Here is a 19,946-nt window from a genome sequence, read left to right as displayed (position 1 = left end):
TAAAGAATATACATGGAAAGTGACAAAAACTTTCATGAAACCTTTATGCTGTAAAAAAATTGTCAAATATCGCTTCTAGTTTTACCATTTTACATGACTCTCAACCCTTAAATGCACAAACCTTCTTCTTGGATAAATTCATGTTCCCCGAATGTTGTGTTATGGAAAATTGTGCGAAAGAGTTGTAAAAATAATGTCGCAATTTGTTCTTCGAGTGTTGTTATTTGCAGTGGTCACGTGGTCGAGGTAGGAAGGGGCACGCGAGTACCGCCCCACGCTCTTGTATCTCGCACTCTTGCTTCGCGTAGCAATTATTGACGAGAAACGCCAAATGTGCTTTTCACCCAATTGTTCGAATTTGGAGAGATCAGTCCCTGATTCCACCGGACTTTCCGATAGACAATTAATCCCGGTTGAGTTTGCCATCGAGTGTTTCGTCCGACCGATCGATAGAAAGTTCGGATTAATTGCGAATCGTATTCAGCGGATCGTTTAGTGCGTCGAGAGCGTTCGTCGTAGAGGAGTCGAGCATCCGGGTGGCTGTGGAAAACAGAAACTAGGCCCAAGTGCCGCGGAAACATCCCGCAAATCAACGCTAAAACACGCATGTCTCGGTAATTCTACGAAATTAAAATCTTGTCTCAAAATTATTTACTTCCAAATCCCACACGTCAATTTTTCTCGAGGCTCACATATTCCATAATTTCCTAAATATAATTTTGATGGAAACTACAAGTGTAAGAGTCGTATCCTCCCTGTCCGTTAAGGGTTGAAATCTGTGTTCTCGTATCGTAGCTTTCTTTATCAATTACGTCCAATTAATCCCGTGGTGGAGGGACCGATGGAAAGTTGGGATTAATTAGGAACGAGTGCCTAAGCACTCGTTTCTCGCGCATAGCGTGTGGAAAACGGAGACCGGGGGCGCGGACCGGAGGGACACGGGTACGGAAATCAAAGCGAAACGATCGAAGGCAATCATAGATCGGCGAGGCTTTTCTCGGTGGGGCTCGAAAGGGCGCCGACGAGGGGTCCATTGTCCTTGCTTTCCACCCGCGGCGCTGGCCTCCTCGGGTGTAGACCCGTCGAAACTCGAACGTGGAAACATTATAAATGCGCCGTGACGCCCGCTACGAGCCGTAGGAGAAGTTTGTTGGGCGTGACGGGGCCGGCGCGGTCGTACAGAAAGAGAAACCAGGGAACAAGGGAGATAGAGTGCGAGAGAGGCTTCGAGTTGTTTCCATTCCAGGAAGGTTCGGCAATAGTATGTATCGCGATGCGTATATTCCGACCGGGGAACGTTTTTGCCAACCACTGGCCCCTCCATGTGCCGCGTGTCCCGCGTTGACGTATCTCTTCTCGGAGAATTTGTTTCCGTTTCGTCGCGAATTTATTACCCACTTCTGGCGACACCGAACCGCGCTAATTGCCATTCGGGGGCGCCCGGGCAGCTGACAACGTCCGTACACCCGTACCCTTATCGGGATTTTCGACCGAGATCGCGAAACATTCGCGCCGTGTCGGTTTGACGAGTCGCGAGGAACGCTCGTTGAAAATTGATGGGGAGATATCGCTAACGAGAAACACGGTAGACGTTGACCCCGCTGCAACCTCTTAACGTACCCGTGACGTCCATTTTGCGTGAAACACGCGATAATCACGGTTTCGGTTTGTTTGCCCCGACTGTTTACATCTACTGAACTATGATTCTCTTCTTTTAACGCTGTTCTTTGCGTATGGATGGAACCGCCAGTAGTAATATCAGTCTTTGAGCGACCGCCATTCAAAATAGTTGATTCGTAAAATGGCACTGGGTATACCTTCATATAATTCCAATTCGTTTCATTACGAATTGATAGCTACTATCTGTTGTGTTATCGTTGGTTATTTAATTTTTCTTTTATCTAATTAAAAAATAGTCGGATCCGTATCTATCATTCTCGTGGGAGAGGTACTATGGATCCTACCCATGCTTGGAACCATTTTGCAGACATTAAAATGGCACAGTCCGATATCGAAATTTTAAATGGATATTATTTTCGTTCGGCCTCTTTTGCAGTATTTTGCACCCGTTCGCCACGTATCTCGAGCCCCATCGGTGGCATTGGAACTAATAATTGTACCCATAATCTACGGCGAATCGCTGTAACCTTCGTTCAAAGTTGTAGGCGGCAACGTACGCCATCGATTTAATGTGCAATTTTAAATTATCGCGTGTCGAGCGTTATTTTAACAAAAACTAAACTCTTCAAGTACTTGGACACTCCTATTCTCGCTATGTCCAGAGTGATTTCAATGATTAAACTTTCAGGTCGATACTCTTCCCCCCGTAACATAAAATTAAGTAAGCTAAACCCTGCAACAATGAAGATCTTCTTTTCCTGCTAAGTACCGCGTGTGTCATTATGTTAATCCTCACCGGTGCGTACTTAGGATTAAAGAGGAATATTATCTGTTTAAATATAGACGTCGACGCAGGAACGTTTGATATTTTTAAGACACCGGGGAAAAGTTCGATTCTTTGAATCGCTCGGGGTGCAATCCCTCGAGGCGATTTTTATTTTTCAAAGTAAGAATCCTGAACTTGAGAAACGATTAAACTCCACGGGGCAGCGATCGCGCGAACACGGATAGGGAAAAGGTAAACATTTTTTCACAGACCCAATCCGTTCTAGATCGATCGGTATCCGACTCGAGTCACACGCGTCTCGGTTAGTCGAGATTCAGCGTCGTGGCACGATCGACGATCGTAGCCTTCTCGCTGCGATGTTCCTTATCCGTGTGCCCCGACACACGGGGAAAGTGATAATAAACGAGCAGTGGATATCGAGAAAGTTGGACGAAGAATGAGGGCGATGGCGAGAAAAGGTACGGTCCGAATTCGACGAATTCGTTTCGTCGCTGTCGCGGCTCCCAAAGATTTACAGAAAACTCTCGTTTGCCCGCGGTGCTGGCAGCGTATTAGCATAACTGTTATGGATCGTTTCGCAAGCATGCGTTCACCTACCGACCGTAATCGTCTATATTTCACGAATTAATCGACGCCCCGGTCGAAACTCGTCTCGACAACGGCCGGGCATTATGATCTCCGCGCGATCGAGCGAAAATCGCGCGTAGTCGCGGCTCGTTTCAAAACCTGCGGTCGTTCTGACAGCTTTGATCCCTTTGGAAACCGGCCACGACCATGGTTCGTTTTTCGATTCGTTACATTTTACTCGATAATCACTCCTACGTGTCATGCTTTCCAGCTTGACAGAGAATTTCTTTAATAACCGTTTCGTCGGTAATATAATGCATATTACACTATCGATTAAAGCAACACATAGTCATACACGAGTAACAGGCGAAAGCTAGGCCTAGTGTTTCCATGACTAATTCTATTTTACTATATAGTAATTAGTAGACTGCGGATCTTCATGCAAATTCACATTTTTATTAATAGAATTAATGAAACGGAAGCTTCGCAGAGGGCTGTCTCAACCCCTAAATATAATAATTCGTATCTTACTTTAAGTATTTCTTATATTTTTACATATTAAATGCATTCTGTAGTTTTTTGAGGATTAAAATTTCCCATAAATGCATAAACATCCGCAGTCTAGTAATTAGAAACACTCGCATATTAGCATCGTTTCGTTCAGCTGTCCTGAGCGTCAGCTGGAATTTTATTGCATTTTCGTTTAGAAAAGGACTCCAAATTTCGAAGAGCGATAAATCACGAGGAAACATGATCGCCAGCCATTACGAGTAGAATAACCGGACGACCGCGAACTCTCGCTTTCCATGCTAATTGGATTCCGTTAATTAGACTCCCGTCTTGCGAATAATCTCGCGTGTGTTTATTTCCTCGATGGTCGTGTCCGAGACGTCGGCACATGTGCGTCGATGGCAGCCAAACGGGGAAAGGCGATAGACGGTGGCGACAGTGGCGGTCGAGTGTTCGCAGAGAAATAATGAATTGGAGGGTAATTAAAGTTTCTGCAATGGGTCAAGGTGGACGCCACGGTCGTCGCGAGTTGACCCGCGAGCACAGTCATCGCGGTGAAACTTCCTCGAGGAACAATTGCGCTCTCGACGGCCGATATTCCTCTCCTCCTTCGCTTCTTTTATCGAGCTCGAGGGGTTAATTCGCGTTCCAAGTGCGCTCGGACAGGGTTGCATCGAGGCTGGGACTGTTTTAATTGTTCGCCGGTGGTATCTGGATATTTCACAAACGCTCGAACGACACGTAACACTTTTAAGTTTCTCGTATGCACGATTCCACTTGATCCTGCTTTCTCCGTCGCTGTATAAACGCGTTCGTTCGACAGCTACTCGATGCCCGAGCCTCCGTTTAATTCGACCGGTGGACAACAGGCTGATAACTCCGAAACTGAAGGCGAAGGCGCCTTCAGTAAATAACTTTCTCGTTACATTCCTTTAAAGCGTTTAAAAAACAACGAACTAATGGAGGATTACAAAAATTTCCATATATCGTACGATATTAGTTTAAACTTGTGAAAGGTCCCAATGATCCACTCAAGGGTTAAGAGTTAAGAGTGTCCATATCGAGTGCAGTTTGTTTACATTGCTCGAGCTGGTCGTCCAGAAACTAGATTTGGGGATTTTCTTTGATCAGGTGCCGTTTCCGTCGAATTGATCAAGAAACGAGAAACCTTTAAAGCGTTTAAAAAATAACAAACTAATGGAGGATTACAAAAATTTCCATATATCGTACGATATTAGTTTAAACTTGTGAAAGGTCCCAATGATCCACTCAAGGGTTAAGAGTTAAGAGTGGCCATATCGAGTGCAGTTTGTTTACATTGCTCGAGCTGGTTGTCCAGAAACTAGATTTGGGGATTTTCTTTGATCAGGTGCCGTTTCCGTCGAATTGATCAAGAAACGAGAAACCTTTAAAGCGTTTAAAAAATAACAAACTAATGGAGGATTACAAAAATTTCCATATATCGTACGATATTAGTTTAAACTTGTGAAAGGTCCCAATGATCCACTCAAGGGTTAAGAGTTAAGAGTGGCCATATCGAGTGCAGTTTGTTTACATTGCTCGAGCTGGTCGTCCAGAAACTAGATTTGGGGATTTTCTTTGAACAGCTCGTCCCACGTAAGTTAACGACGCAATGGCGGGGCAGGTGCCGTTTCCGTCGAATCGATCGAGAAACGAGAAACGGCCGGCACACCACCGAGGGGTATAACGATCAGCCGTCGCGACGGACAGGTTCACGGGAGAGAGAGACGCGCGTCGGGGTCGTCTACGGGACCCCGTGGAACCAGCACGCACGCACCGCGCACACATAAACTCCCAGGGTCCGTGGCAAATCGTGGCCCCGGACCCACCCCCTTTTTTTTCATCCGGGGCCCGGCTGTCCTATATTTCTTGCTACACGGTCAGAATTCCTGCGTGGCTCTTTACGCTCTCCTCTTTAAGGGAGCCCGAAGCCCACACCCCCTTCTCGAGCCCCCCTCCTCCACCCGTGGTAGCCCGCGGCCGTCGTTTTCTCACACACGAACCGAGCCACGAAAAGCACCACGTAAGCCTTTCTATTAATGATTTTTACGGGCCGGCCCCCCCCCGGTTTCTTTTTCTTCCATCGAGGAAGAAAGGACTGCTGCCCCTCGCGCGCTCCCTTAAAAAGAGAAAATCGCGGGGGCACGGAAAGAACGGGAAGAGAGAGGGGAGGGTCTAGAAGGGAACGAATCTCGTGCTGGAGAGACGTGCTCGGTGACGTATGCATTCGTGGAAGTTGACACGGGACCGACTAATTGCTATAATTAATTAAATAATTCTGGTAATTAGGCCAGAGGGATACGCGAGGCGATACCGTGCCGGAGATCGACGACCAACGGGGTGGGGAGGAGAGAAAGGGAGGCAGTGTAATGACCGTCGGTCAAGAAATATCTTCGGCTTCTGCTTCCGTGAGAAGATTGTTAGGAACACTGCGTGTACCACTGCTAATTTGGACAGGTTGATGAATAGTTTGAAAAAGTGTGCCGGTTGATTATAGGATGCCCCGCGTAAGTACTGCGCGTAATAGTTATAGATGACCGTGTCGATCGATAAAGGGAATTCGCGCGTAGTTTGTAGCGTATTTTATTTTCCCTTCTCTCTTCAATTTTTCCTCCCTCCCCGTCGCTTTCGTTCTTTGTAGTCGCGAGTTTCTTTTTCGAGCAAACAGCCGGGACAATCGGCTATCGTACGCTCGCCTCGACGCTGTCCATCCCGCCACTGATGCGCAGATGGGTAAAATATGACCGGAATCATTTCTACCGAGTTGCACTCTTCGGGGGCATTCTTCTCGGCTGTCAGCGATACTTTGTTTTGCTCGTTAGGTCGCGTTTTTTTTCTTCCCCTTCACGGATTTTATATGCCCCCCCCCGTGTTTTGTCAACCCGCTCTAAACCCCTCGATCCTCTCTCAGCGTTCGCGTCTTCGTTATTTTTACTGTTCTCGTAAATTCGACCGCATCTTTCAAACTTCCCGACGGAGATGGATCCATCGAGTCCGGACTCTGATTTATGCCATCATTGGCGATATTAGAAACACTTTGAATACACGAAGTTAATGGAAAATCGTTAAATCTATTTTTGGTTATTTAAGAAGAGTTTAACTTGGAGACTTTTCTTTGATCTATTACTAACTCAAGCACATCTTTTCTTTGCATTCTCCGCTTATGTATTTCGTTTTAATAGAATAATATCGTTGTACATCCCTTAGAGGGTACATCCAAATTCTTCGTTGAATGCCCCTTCGTCTTAAATAAAATTTATTACATTTATTTGATCAGAGTAGAATATGTTACCAAGATTGGGACCACCTACTTCACCCTAAGAAAAACACACACACGGGGTACCATTAGTATAACATAGCAAGCATGTCGCATATTTTATAATTTCTTGACCCACCAGAACCGTGAGATAAAAATCGAACTCCGTACGCGCTAAATTTTGCAACCGAAGGGGGTCAAGTTCTATAACCGGGAAAGTAAAAATATTTGACGGACCGTGTGACGGGAGATAGCAAGGCGGGGATGGGGACGGTGAACGAGAAGTCGATTTTCCCGGTGTCGTCGTTAAAAAGGAAACGGGGGCGAGCTGGTCTCGACGTGGAAGTTTTTCCGGTCTTCGACGCGGCTTTCGATTCGCCGTCGAAGAATTTCGCGATGTGGGTCGCGGGTCACGTTGGACGCGCGTTTCCGTCGTCGACGCGATAGCAATAAAATAATAGCGTCCTCGGGCCGGGGGAATCGGGGTCAGCGGATACGCTCGAAAACGCTAGGCGGGTTGGATCCTACGCGTCGCGGCGTGGCGGTGGTTCGCGCGCGTGCACCGGGGAATTTGAATGCTCGTCGTCGACGTCGGAAGTGCAGCGAGAGAGAGAGAAAGGAAGGCCAGACATCAATTGAGATATATTTACTTTCGAAAGGCGGCAGCCCTAAGGGACCGCGGTAATTGCTATAATTAATCGCGTGATTCCTGTAATTAAAGCGATCGGGGATTGCTGGCCGGAGAAGTATACGGTCCCGATGCTTCCGTAATAATACAGCCGCGGGAGGATCGGACAGACGAATCGTTTTGGTCAGATTTATTAGCACGCGAGTGCCGCGCCGAGGAACCGGACGCGTACGCAGATTTTTCTTCGGGGAATTTACGAGCGAATCGGATCGTACGCCATCGGAGAAAGAGTACGCTCCGTGGTACGTTCCTCTTCCGCATGTGCTCCAATGTCCATCGAAATGGTCAATTTTTCATTCTCAATCTTAGTCAACGATGCAATCGAGCTTAGATTTTGCCTGTTGCATCTTTTGCCCTGACTCGAATTGTTTATTGTAACATTTCTTGCAAAAAATAGAAGGTCCCCCGTTACTTTCGTAACAAATCTATCTAAATACCTAAATCCTTGCTCAAGAAATCTCTGGCGAACCACGATGTTCCATCCGCGAATTTCTTTGAAGCTAATCATCCCTCCCTGCGCGATTCGGTGTTCTCCACTCGTTCCTTCGGGAATCGGGGGCACTTTACGACAAAGTAAGCAAGAAGGTCGGGAAAGAAGGAGCGGCTGATACAAAATTAACAAGTGTGACACAGCCAGGAAGACGTCGAACGAGCAACCGCGAGACGAGCCGTTACGGCACCGAAGGGTTTAAACTTTTTATGCTCTATCGAGACGTTAAAGTCTCGTCTCTTTAAAACCGCTGTATTTCTTTTATCGACGTTTGCGAGTGGCGCGGCTTAATGACAGGACCTGTAAGTTCCGAGGCCAATAAACGTCGTCGTCGTACAACATTGACTTTCCTTTTCGTCTCGTGCGCGTACCCACGCGTTACCGATCGTTTTCGACGGCAAACAAAAAGGTTCGATTCACCGATGATTCGAAAAATTAGATTCGCAGCTCAGTTCCGTTTTCCACGCAGTAAAATAACTCTTTTAGTGACCTAAAGAGATCTCGATTCTATGGCTGTATTTTGTCAATTTTTTTCTCGACTTTCGACGTTGATATTAATATATGTGAACATAATCTCGTTCGATACCGACCAGCGAACGCTGCATTGGACCTTCCTCTTTCGAACGAGACCTCATTCGACCCAAAAGCTGCTCATATAAGGGCAAAATCTCTTATTTCGTAAACCCATATTTCGGGCCAAATTTTGTCGGTATACAGCGCTCTGCATTACCCATGTCTACCCCCTTAAGGTTTCGAATTAAATTTAATTTCAAAGTTGCCTAAAAGTGTCATGTGTATTTTTTATTTTAAAAGTTTCGGCCACTTTTCGGTGACGCTTCGACGTCCGCGATTCGAGAAGAAAACACCAAGATCGTTTCGAGAATCGTCCTTCGTGTGATTACGTAAGCTACGTTAGGCGTTGAATTTGGGTGCAACATGAGGATGGCGCAATTTATGGTTTACGAGATATAACGTTTAATTCGTGCTGCGTTTTATGCACGCGGTAACGATCTTGACGCGAACGCCGCGACACAAGGATAATGTTGCAATCATTCTCAACACGATTTGTCCAGTATTCGCGAGGTTCGTTAAATAGGACATTATGCAAATCTATCCGCGCACTTGGCAGATTCGAGGATACGGAATTATTTCCAAGTTTTCGCCCGAACGAGTGCCGATGCAGGCATTTTTCATCGACGAAGGTTTAAACATTCAGCAGGTATACGAATATCGATATAATAATACGCGAGCACAGCGACTGTCCTATTACTCTTGTTTCGATTGACGCGAGCATTTTAAAAACGTCCCGACCGGTTGTTTCAATCCCTCCCATTTCCCATAATTCTTAATTTTCGACTTCTACTCGTGCTCGGCAGCATTTTATTGTCCAGAGTCGGGTTGTAAAATAGCAATTCGCTGAACCTCACCCGTTCACCGTCGCCTAACCAATGTCTATATTCTCGTTTTTCTGCCTCTTCTATGTTACGTTTCCAGGAACTTGTATTATGTTATTTCGTCTTGTCACGGCGAATGAAGTCGTTAAACGAAAAAAAGAGAGAATAAATAGCCGAGCGTCCCCCGTCTTATCCCTTTCAGGGATTTTTTCCAAAGTCGCCGAGCTATAAAGGGTGTTTCGTAACACGGGATAAACAGCATAAAATCGATGGAAAAGTTATAGCAATTTTTCTGGTACGAAACTGGGACTATTACACTTTTCCAAAACAAAATAAACCCTATATTAACGACAAAGCTCTCAAGTTCTCTCTTTTCGAATCGTGGCTTTTTCTTTTCTTAAAAAGTCCCTTTACCCTTAGTAGGCACAATTCCACGGAGAAGTTTTGCTTGGAATCCCTGGTAATCATCAAATATGCGTTTCATGCTTGCTCTATTTATTATCGCCACCGTGTCAGATTTCTTGCCTCAGCCTCGATGTATCAACGTTTGTCCGGTAGGAAACGATTAGACGTAACTTGCAGGGGGAAGATCGACGTAGTTTGAATGTTAAAGACGTCCAGCGAGGACGGAAGAAAATTATTCTCGAAAGTTTATTGTCACACCTCGTAGGCAGGGTTACGAAATACCCTGTGCAGGCGCAGGCTGGTTACGCAACGCGCGACGCCGAGGCGAAAGAAACGCTCGGCGAAGGTGGTCTCGAGGAGCTAGGAATCCAGGAGGCGCGGAACACTCGCGGCGGGAAAACCTCGTCGGCACGATTAATCACGAGACGTTCGAAAGCCCCCGTGGGGAGCCCGGGTGCTCGTTATGCCGCCTTTCGGCGCAGCCGCGGATAAATCTAAAAACTCCGTGGTACCCGGCCGGTTTCTCGTTTGTTCACGGTTGTTGTTGGTCGGTTGCAGGCGATACGGCACCAAGTGCGGCGGTTGCCTCCAAGGGATAAGCCCTCAGGATCTCGTGAGGAAGGCGAGGGACAAGGTTTTCCACCTGAATTGCTTCACCTGCGTGGTGTGTCGGAAGCAGATGAGCACCGGAGAGGAGCTCTACGTCCTGGACGACAACAAGTTCGTCTGCAAGCAGGACTACCTGTCGGGCAAGCCGCTGCCGGACACGCATCACGTGCACGGTCATCATGGTGAGTTACAAGTGTCATTGGCCCCTCGTTATCCACCGCGGGGACTATCGCCACGGCTAGAGAAAGGGACGATTCCTCGTCGGTGTTTCGTTTTTTCAGATTTCGGGGGAACGCTAGCTCGCGACACGATATCGATCCTACAAAATTAGGAAATCAAAATATGGCTTGTAACGTGAAATTTATTTTATCCGTCTTGAATCGTGCCGCGGTGGACATTGCCCCGGAAATAGCGGAAAAGTAGAGCAATAGGCTGTTTCTTTTTTCTCGGGTTTTATACCGCTTTCGAGCGTAAATAGCGTCTTAGCATGTAACGAGGGTTGAATAAAATACGGCTCGCGCGAAACGAGGGTACGATACGAGGTATAATGCCCAGCGCCGCGGCGAGCGCATTAAAATGGTCGTTATTTCGCGGAGGAACGCGCGAAAAACTCCCGAAGACGACGATACGCGGCGGAAAGCCTCCCCGCGGGATCGACGGTATTCGTTACGACGCGAGTAAATTAGATCCCGATCGTTTGGATCTTAATTGTCGTGCTTTTTCGGTAACTTCGTCTTCCCTCGATTTAATACCGTTTTTGCGGAACGATGTATATGTAACGCGCGAGATGCGAGCAATTAAGGACCGCGTACCTTGGATTACACACAGTATGCAAAACGCGGGATGTTGTCACTCGATAATTTTCGAGATAATTAAGGTTACCGGTGCCCTAGGTTATAGAGAAACGCCTCGGTTCTTGCGTCAATCCGCGTCAGCCGCGTTTCGATGGAATCGGCTCCTAACGCTGTATTTCTTCGGCTCGAACGGTCGTCGATTCGACTGGCCGAGAGCCGTGTAATTAAAAACCCATTTGAATTCGATCAGTTCCGTCTCGCCTACAGTTCTGCGCGCGAAGTCTGCTCGATTTCGTTGCGGGAAAAGAGACAGTACCGCGCAGGGTGTAGAACAGGTCCTGTCGCAGGGTGGGTCAGAGTCGATTAACTCGAGTTTCACGTTTACAGGAGTCTCGAAAGTACGCGAGAATAGATTATCGAACGTAGAATAAAGCGGTAGAGGCTCTGCCCTTCGAAACGAACAAGGGTGCACCTACGATTTCGTTTCACGATCTCAACTTTGTCGCCCAGTGTATTTAAAAGGTATTCTGCACCGTCGCGATAACATCTACCCTGACTATTCCGCGTGCACCATTCCGCAGAAGTTGAAATCGCGGAGGGACAGGTTGTTCTTCCTCCCCTGTCGGGGTCCCCCCGTGACTCTCGCGGCACGGAATAATTTCTGGCGCGCCGGTAAAGAAAAACAAACCCCAAACGTCGGGATTTTTCATTGTTTCGGAGCGTTGTGGGCCAAGGGTGGGGGGATCGGAGGCTAGGAGAGTCCGGGGGATCACAGTTCAACGCGTCCGACGCCCGAGATTTCACGGAGTCAGGATCGCTCTAAAAAAGAGGGGCCAGAGGGGCATGGACGGGGGTTTTCACGGGGTTTTTACCCCCGGTCGAACGACAAGCTGTGAAAACACTGTGTACCAGCACCCGTCGGCCTACCGGTCGAGAGAGACGCACAAGGAAAAAATAGTGGATGAAGAGAGAGACGAGGAGGCGAGCTCGGTTTCACGAGGACCTCGTTCGTGCGTAAGCCGTGAAACGAAAACCGAAAGGTCGTTAGGCAGGGGCGAACCTTTTGTCGCTTCGATGCCGACGTCGAAACCGCAAAACGTCCGACAACTCGTTTCCTTTTTCGTTTTCTCCATCGTGGCGGGGAGGGGGGGAGAGGAGCCTTCGTCTTCGAGACGCGAGCTCCACGCGCGTCAGACCATCACGGACAGGACGAAGGCGTCATAATCGTTCTGACGTCTCGATGGCTGAACTCGCGATTAACTTCGGGAGGAGAACCATGCCTGGGACGATCGCGCTTTACGGAATATCAATATTCCTCCGAAATTGTCTGATTCGAGACAGGGTTCTGGTTCGTTGAGCCCAGAAACACGCTCGTGTTCGGGAACTTGCCTCTTTGGAAACAAATCATTTGGTTGTTGCACGCGAAATGGCGGATTTAAGTCGTCCTCCGCTATTAAACATTATTCGTTCTCGAGTAAATGAAAATGGCTGCCCAAGATTTCGTATAACTTCTACAATGATAGGAAATTGGTTCCAAAATCAGAATGTCAGAGGTCGTAAATAACTTTGGAGAGTATATAATGTAGATTATCAAATATTTTACACCGTTAAGACCAGCTCAGAATACTTAATAGCTGTTTAAGAGTGTCCGTAACACATCCGTAGCGTTAGAACGTGGGCAATCAGTGCCGTATTGTCCTTTCGATGTTTTCGAGAAGGGTTAGCCAATTGGTGCGAGGGACATTGAAATATCAATCCTCGATAAAGCCACTTTTCACGAAACCGTCCAAGCTGACATCCTTAACGTTCCGTGGACGGTTTACACTCATCGATCACTGCAATTTGAGCGCAGTCCCGTTCAGGAAACGCTCGTCTAAACCGCGAAGTTCTCCAGTCCGGTATCAGCGTCGTAATCAGCGCGTTCTCGAGACTCTCGGCGAAGCTAACTGTAATGCCGGCGAAACGTCAATATCGTTTCCCAAGATGACACGACTCGCACCCCGGAAACTTCCAGCAGTTTCAACTGCGTCGCGGACTCTTACGCAAAAGCGTGCGGCTAGAGTACGACGATTACACGACGATCAGATATCCGCCGAGCGTCTGGGATACTCCGCGCGTTTCCGACATTAATCTCTATCGTCGTTGCCGCCATTTGTCAGTCGTCGAATTTACAGCGCGGCAATTACCGCGGCGTCGATTAATCAGTAACACGTTTATCGATAACTTTTAGCATCTTTTGTCGCCGCGGTATTACGATGCAAATCCCGCCACCGTGCGCCGCATAATTTTCTACTTTCGAAAAATCGTAATGAACCCCGTGGATCGTGGCAGCGCGCGCGGACGCGCTCAAAAGCGAAATAATTGTAGCCGCGTTTAATTGCTAATTTCGTACGGAACATCGACAAATTTCCTCGCGGCCGCTGATAAATTATCGTGCCGATCGCCATGGAGTCGCCACGACGCCTCGCGCGTCCAAACTCGACGTTGATCGACGTAATTATTCCGCGGTAAAAAAATTTTTTCAACGTCGTCTTGTGAATAATATGTCGATAACGGTTGCAACTTTGTACGACGTTGTACGTATCGTCGATGGTCGAGGAATTGGCGAGCCTGCCGACGGGTAAACGAGAATTTCGTTGAGTATACGCTGGACGGGAATCTCGTGTTCCTTTCGATAGCCAAACTTAAGATCGGCCATTTTTGTAAGAATTATCATTATAAAATTGTGGGTCTTCTATATGCCAAAATAATATATATCGAAAGATCGATTATCGTTACATAATCCGAGTGTCGCGAATACGTTGAAATTACGAAACGCGGGACAAATGTTCGGGCTCGAATTATACCGTACACGGATCGTTGAACGGGAAAAGTGATTGGCGGGGCTTTTCCAAGACAATGATTCGATGATTGATGTGATTAAAACGCACGGTTCGAATCGTTCACGAGCAGAATCGTCCAACCTTTCGGCAGGGGGCGACTCGCTGATGGGTTCGGGATCGGAAGACGAGGACGAGGACGGTAGCGCTCATCATCACCACAGCGGCGTCGGTGGATCTCACCTGGGGCCTCACAATCTGGGCCCGGCCGGTGCTGGTGACCAAACGGTTGGCCACACTGGCGATCTACCTCTTGGGAGCGATCCTTGCAAGCAGGAAGACTCGGAGGATCAAGGTGAGTCCTACATATTCTACGGGAACCTGTTTCAGGCGTCTCCATTTTCTACGAACTGCTATAATTTTTAGAATACCTGTTTCGCGAGCCACGAATTGACACTCAAATGATAAAACCCTTTATTTATTACCGCATCGATTATATAACAGACATTCCACCCCGCGAGGATTCCAGATTCGTTCGTAAATTAAAAACCGGCAATTAAAATATTTTCGAACGGATCGAAGGTGGTTTCTACCCCTAACATTCATTTGAGAATGAAACTCAATTTGTGAAACGATCGAGGTCGTCCAACGACTTAATCGCGGAGTCCTCGAGGGCGGAAAATTCGTGGGCTTGACCCTGAGAGCGCGTCTCTTCGAATTACTAAGCGCGTCAGGTCTTCCGGGGTCTATTATTCGCTTCTGCTCTTTTATCGCGGGCGCAACAATGACCCCTCCGCTTTTGCCTCTCTCGAGCCACGCTATACACCCGGTACAACCATCTCCCGTGCCACCAGCGAGGGAGGGGGGGAATCGGGGTGTCTTCGCGAAGGGTCGCCCCTGTAGCGCGGTGTGACACTGTCCAAACATTTTCTTTGTCCCGTGGTTAAGACCTCCCCGGGTATATAGATTATCGTGAAGAGTTGGGGCCCTATTCCGCGGCCGTGTGCGTGCGTAAGCGTTTATACATTGTGCGTGCGCACGCAGACGCGCACGCACGGCGCAGAGTATAGCTTTCAACCGAGGAGCAGCCACGGTAATCCGATGGGGGTTTCGCATCGCTTCCGGGGGATTGGCTCCGATTGTTGTTACCTCGATCCCAGCCGATCAAGATTCCGAGATATGTATATTATGTGCCCGTACATGTATACGTTATTAAGAAACCGTTCGACGGAAAAAATGTTATTGTTTGTTCAGCCGATAACTCTCGTTGTCGCTGGAAATCCCCTTACCGGGCCGATGGGAGGAGGAATATCTAAACAATTCACGCGCACTTCCTGATCGTGATCGAAATAGTACGTTCTAGCATAATCTTCGTTTTCACTTTGATAATTCTGTGTCGTTAACCATCGATAACCAATTCCTTTTCGCGATAATATGATCAAAGATTGGGGCGTATTGCAATCTTCGTTTCGACTTCTTGCCTTTAACGATTCTGTACTGATACCCAATTCCTTTCTGAAATCTGGATAAAATGATAATTCTTGATACGATCAAAGATTGGGAGGCATTGTCTTGCAAGGGAATAAAAGAAGTAATGAAATATTCAGCGAATGTTGAGAGGCGGGGCCGATGGTTCGAAAGTTTACACGCGTCACAAGTGCCCAATGGGTTAAACAGCTTTGTTTGCGTTGCTCGAAGGTTCCCTGGACGGAGATCCCGAGACGAGGGATAGCCAAACGGAGAACAAAAGTCCGGACGGCGGTGCTGGGGGTGGTAGCGGCGATGGCGGCGCCGGCTCGAAGAGACGAGGTCCGAGAACGACCATAAAGGCGAAACAGTTGGAGATCCTGAAGTCTGCCTTTTCGTCGACTCCGAAGCCCACCAGGCACATCAGGGAACAGTTGGCGAAAGAGACTGGCTTGCCCATGAGAGTGATACAGGTTCATATTATTCACTTGTTTCCGTAACCTTGCATCGCGTGGATTATGGGAAACGCGTTACTTCAAAGAATATACGATTCGTTTTACCCTCTAGTCCCGACTTTTCAATTCTCTGTTCCAACGCGATACTAATTTGCCCTCGATTGAAATTAAAAATTACGTGATTTTTAAGGCAGTACGAATCATAAGTTTCGATTTAGAATTATCCCCTGTGATACAGTAGTTCCTCGCGGAACACACTGTATATAGATCGCTGATACTTCGTATGTAATTCGATGAATAATGCACTAGCGGAAGCCATTATCTGCACCTTCGCGATATCCTTGCGAATAAAGTTCTTTCTCTAAAATTAACCAAGAGAATAACGATAATCACAGTTATTACGCCATCCTCTATAAAAAAAAAATTTCAATTTCAACCCCTAAAGATATTCCCGACGTTATTCGATTGAAATTCTCACTCTCGTTCGAGTGAAATTTGTATCTTGACACTCGTCCTTGCCTGCGAAACTCCTACACGGATTCCTGCAATCGCTGGATCTTTTCCGCGCTGTCCAAACACCTATCGGTCGCGCTAATTCAAACAGGAACGCGCAGTATTTCATTCGCGTCTAACCGGCGATTCGTTTTTCTCGTTATCGTTACGACCGGGCGGTAAACGTAGCCCACTTTCCTGTCGACGATACACGCGGGATAACGCGATCGAACTTTCGCGGGTAACGGGAAGTTGGACGGTAATCCCTTTCAGGCCGGTGAATTCAATGAAAGCAGTCGGTCGTATCCGTTTTGCGCAGGTCTGGTTTCAAAATAAGAGGAGCAAGGAGCGTAGGTTAAAGCAACTGACGTCGATGGGCAGGAGCCCGTTCTTCGGCGGTTCCAGAAAAATGAGGGGCTTCCCCCTGAACCTGAATCCCGGTGCTCTGGGCGGCGAGGACGGACCGCCGCCCGGTTTCCCGTATTTCGGCGCGGACAAGTTCGAATTCGGTTACGGCGGGCCCGTGGCGTTTCATCACGAATACTTTGGTGCTCATCCGCCCCCTCATCCCCACGGACCGCCCTTCAGTGGACCGGGCAATCCTGGTGAGTCCCGAAATTCCGACTAATCTCGTCTCTTACGCGATTCTCTCGACGAACTTATATTAACAAAAATACGTTTACCTTTCGATCTTACGAAGCGACAAAGAAAATAAGTCTGTTTCAATGTTATCCTTTTCTACGGTCTCTCGTAACTTTCCAAGTAAATTTTTCACAATTTTGATCGATTAAAGTGCGCGCGTTACGCGCGTCAGTTTCGAAACCTCAGCCAGCAATCTGCTCGGTTGGAATCGAACGAGCCTGGTCGGGATCCCATCGCGAGTATAATAAACATCGTAGCGGGTAGGTAGGTCGCGATAATTATGACAGCCCGGGTTCGGAGATAGCGAGCCGGATACGATCCTCTCTGAATAGTACGTAATCTGTTTCTGACAGGTTTGGACCCTGCGAGTTTAGCGGGTATGGCGGCCGCAGTGGCGGTGACAGGGGAATATCCACCACCGGGTGCGGGAGGCGGCCCTCCGGAATTTCTCACGGGCCCTCCTGGACAGGGGCCCCCTGCACCTCCTGGCGGTAGCCCCGGAGAGTTCCTAGCACCTTCAGGTACGACCAGATCCTTTTGAAAGGCTATACTTACGAACGAACGCAGAATCTATTTTCGCAGTCGCGTGGGAAGCGTTCCTTTTGTTTTTCTCGCGGCCTCGTTACGTACGTCAGTCATCGAAGATACGATGTAACGCGATTGGATTTCGATCGAAGCGCAGGATGTTCAGAGAAGTCCCTTACGCGGCCAGTATACCTAGTTGCATTCAATTAACTCGTCGGCAGAGCTGTAATTAAAACGAGTACGAGCACGGTGAACTAAGAATCCATTTTAACGATACATTGTACTCCCCGTATTGGGCATCGAGCTTGTAAATATTGTTAATATCGACTGTACCATTTGAAGACAACGAATACTTGTTGAAGTGCGTTAAATATCGCGCACGGCCCATTTGGTGAGGTGAATCCTTGAACGCGCGTTTGTTGTAACCGTGGTTTTAATAAACGCGCCGTGTAGGGATCTTGACTGCATCCTGTGGTTCGAAATAGAGCGCCCTACGAGGGACGTGTTTTCTTTTCTTTTGTACCTTCGGGATCCCACGTTTCCCGGTAGATCGAAGCTGCGAACGGAACCGATTCGATGGGTTTGATATTTCTCAGGTGGAGCACAGGGTAATCCCAGTGCCGGTGGGAATGGTGGCGGTCCAGGTGGCGGCGGCGGCGGGGGTGGGTTCCTGGAGCCGCACCAGATGCAGAGCGAAGGGCTGGCCTGGTAGTACGAGTTTTAATTAACGTTGTTTCGAAATTTCGTTGCTCCCCGGTCGGTCGAGCGAAAAACTCGATCGTTGCGTCTTGGCCCGACGGGGAGGCCTTCTGACTCTGTTCCGGTTCTCGAGAGACATTTTTCCCCGGCGGCGAGCGGCAAACGTAATCGTCGCCAGATCGACCTTGCATCTTGTACCGTTCGTTTTTGTAAGATACACGTACATACGATAAGACGATCGACCGTTAAACTTCGTTTCCGTCACGGTTATCATTGTCATTATCAACATTATTATCTTTATTATTATTTTTTTTTATCATTATTACGGTAGTTGGCGAACGCCGGCGCTGCTATTATTATTATTATTATTATTACGAGGAAAAAATGATTAAATATTATTATTAATATTATTGTGTATAAAATTTCGAATGTCCTATCGTGTAATATTATACCCTCCCTGTTGATTACTTTTCGACGTTAATTTTAAGAGACACCCTGTAGATATCTGCTGTTATACATTCGAGGATCGTACACGCGTACAAGGAACGGCGTGCACACCAGCTGCGTACGTTATCACACACGCTGTAACAGTTACACACATACACACAACATATTATATATATATACACGGTTCAGACAGGAACACACGCGTAATTCTACACTTAAAGACGCTGTACTAATTATCATTAAAGTATAAATATAAATAGGAATGTGTAACTCGTAACTGTTAAGGCGGCGATCGATGTAAATAAAACTGTCTTTTTGCGGAAAGCGGGCGAGCGAACGTCAAGTGGTTGGTCACCGAATTAAAGTCTGTTACAATTGTAATTGCAACGCAACAAACACGCGATGGAAAGAGACACGCCGCCGCGATGCATAATGATTATAAATATTATTATAATAAACCACCTCGTATTTCCGTATACGTACAGTTGTGTCCAGTTTTCTTTTCACCCGACTATACTGTTCACGTTCTCTTTACATTTTAGAATCGTACTACGTGGATCGTCGGCAGATCTCTGGAACACCACGAAAAAAGTAAGTTCACGTTTCACCTTTTCACCTAGAAGGTATCGTAATTTTTGTCCCTCCAACTCATGCATGAAACAAGGTTTGACGTCAAATATTTTTCTCAGAAGAGTTTCACGTGTATATTTTATAAAAAGGGGCGTTTTTCGATAGTTGAGAAATAGTGGAGGGTGGAGAAAGTTATAGTAAATAACATTGGTAGATCGCGATCGATTGGTTGAGCAGGCTCCGTACTATGCTATTCTATCATAATTGTCTGTTGAAGGGTGCGAGTAATATCTGTGCGTTGCGGATCGTGTGGCTAGGTGTGAATGACAAGTGTCTGGAACAGAGAGGGAGAGATCGAGTGGATGTTTCAGCTAGAGTTCAGTTATTCAACAACAATATTGGTAATGTATCGAGCGCAGTGCGCGTCGAAATGAGTGCTCGAAACGCATCGAGAGATTTCTGGCTCTGGGAGACACGTGACGCGTGTGTGTATGGATGGAAGAAAGAGGAGAATCAAAGTGAGTAAGGTAGGTGTTAAAACTACAGTTTGATATATTCCGGGTGCAATGTACATTCGAATACCTGTATTTTCAAAGTCTAATTCCATATTCCTACCATTGTCCGTCATTGTGGCTTTAAAACAGTACTGGTCCTAGAAGATGTAACTAATTCGAGTCTCAGAGGGTTAA

General features: G+C 47.2%; 1 protein-coding gene across 2 annotated transcripts in view; it reads left to right on the top strand.

Moving 5' to 3' along the window:
* Positions 1 to 18,260, top strand: part of LOC122397798 (LIM/homeobox protein Lhx5) — a 33,092-nt gene extending 14,832 nt beyond the window's left edge. The window contains exons 3-8 of one of the 2 annotated variants that reach the window (XM_043397204.1): positions 10,297 to 10,529; positions 14,115 to 14,315; positions 15,659 to 15,900; positions 16,694 to 16,979; positions 17,349 to 17,537; positions 18,138 to 18,260. In XM_043397204.1, the coding sequence (XP_043253139.1) occupies positions 10,297 to 10,529; positions 14,115 to 14,315; positions 15,659 to 15,900; positions 16,694 to 16,979; positions 17,349 to 17,537; positions 18,138 to 18,253 (1,267 nt within the window). In that variant the 3' untranslated portion in view covers positions 18,254 to 18,260. Of the gene's footprint in view, positions 1 to 10,296; positions 10,530 to 14,093; positions 14,316 to 15,658; positions 15,901 to 16,693; positions 16,980 to 17,348; positions 17,538 to 18,137 lie in introns of both variants that reach the window. The other variant, XM_043397203.1, reaches the window with a different exon arrangement.
* Positions 18,261 to 19,946: the final 1,686 nt, after the last annotated feature.

This window comes from Colletes gigas, unplaced genomic scaffold (genome assembly GCF_013123115.1).
Source record: "Colletes gigas isolate AHSC1104 unplaced genomic scaffold, ASM1312311v1 Colletes_gigas_Sc00010, whole genome shotgun sequence".
Classification (NCBI taxonomy): Eukaryota; Metazoa; Arthropoda; class Insecta; order Hymenoptera; family Colletidae; genus Colletes; species Colletes gigas.
The sequence above is the reverse complement of the archived record's forward strand: the minus strand, read 5'-3'. Positions and strand labels throughout refer to the sequence as shown.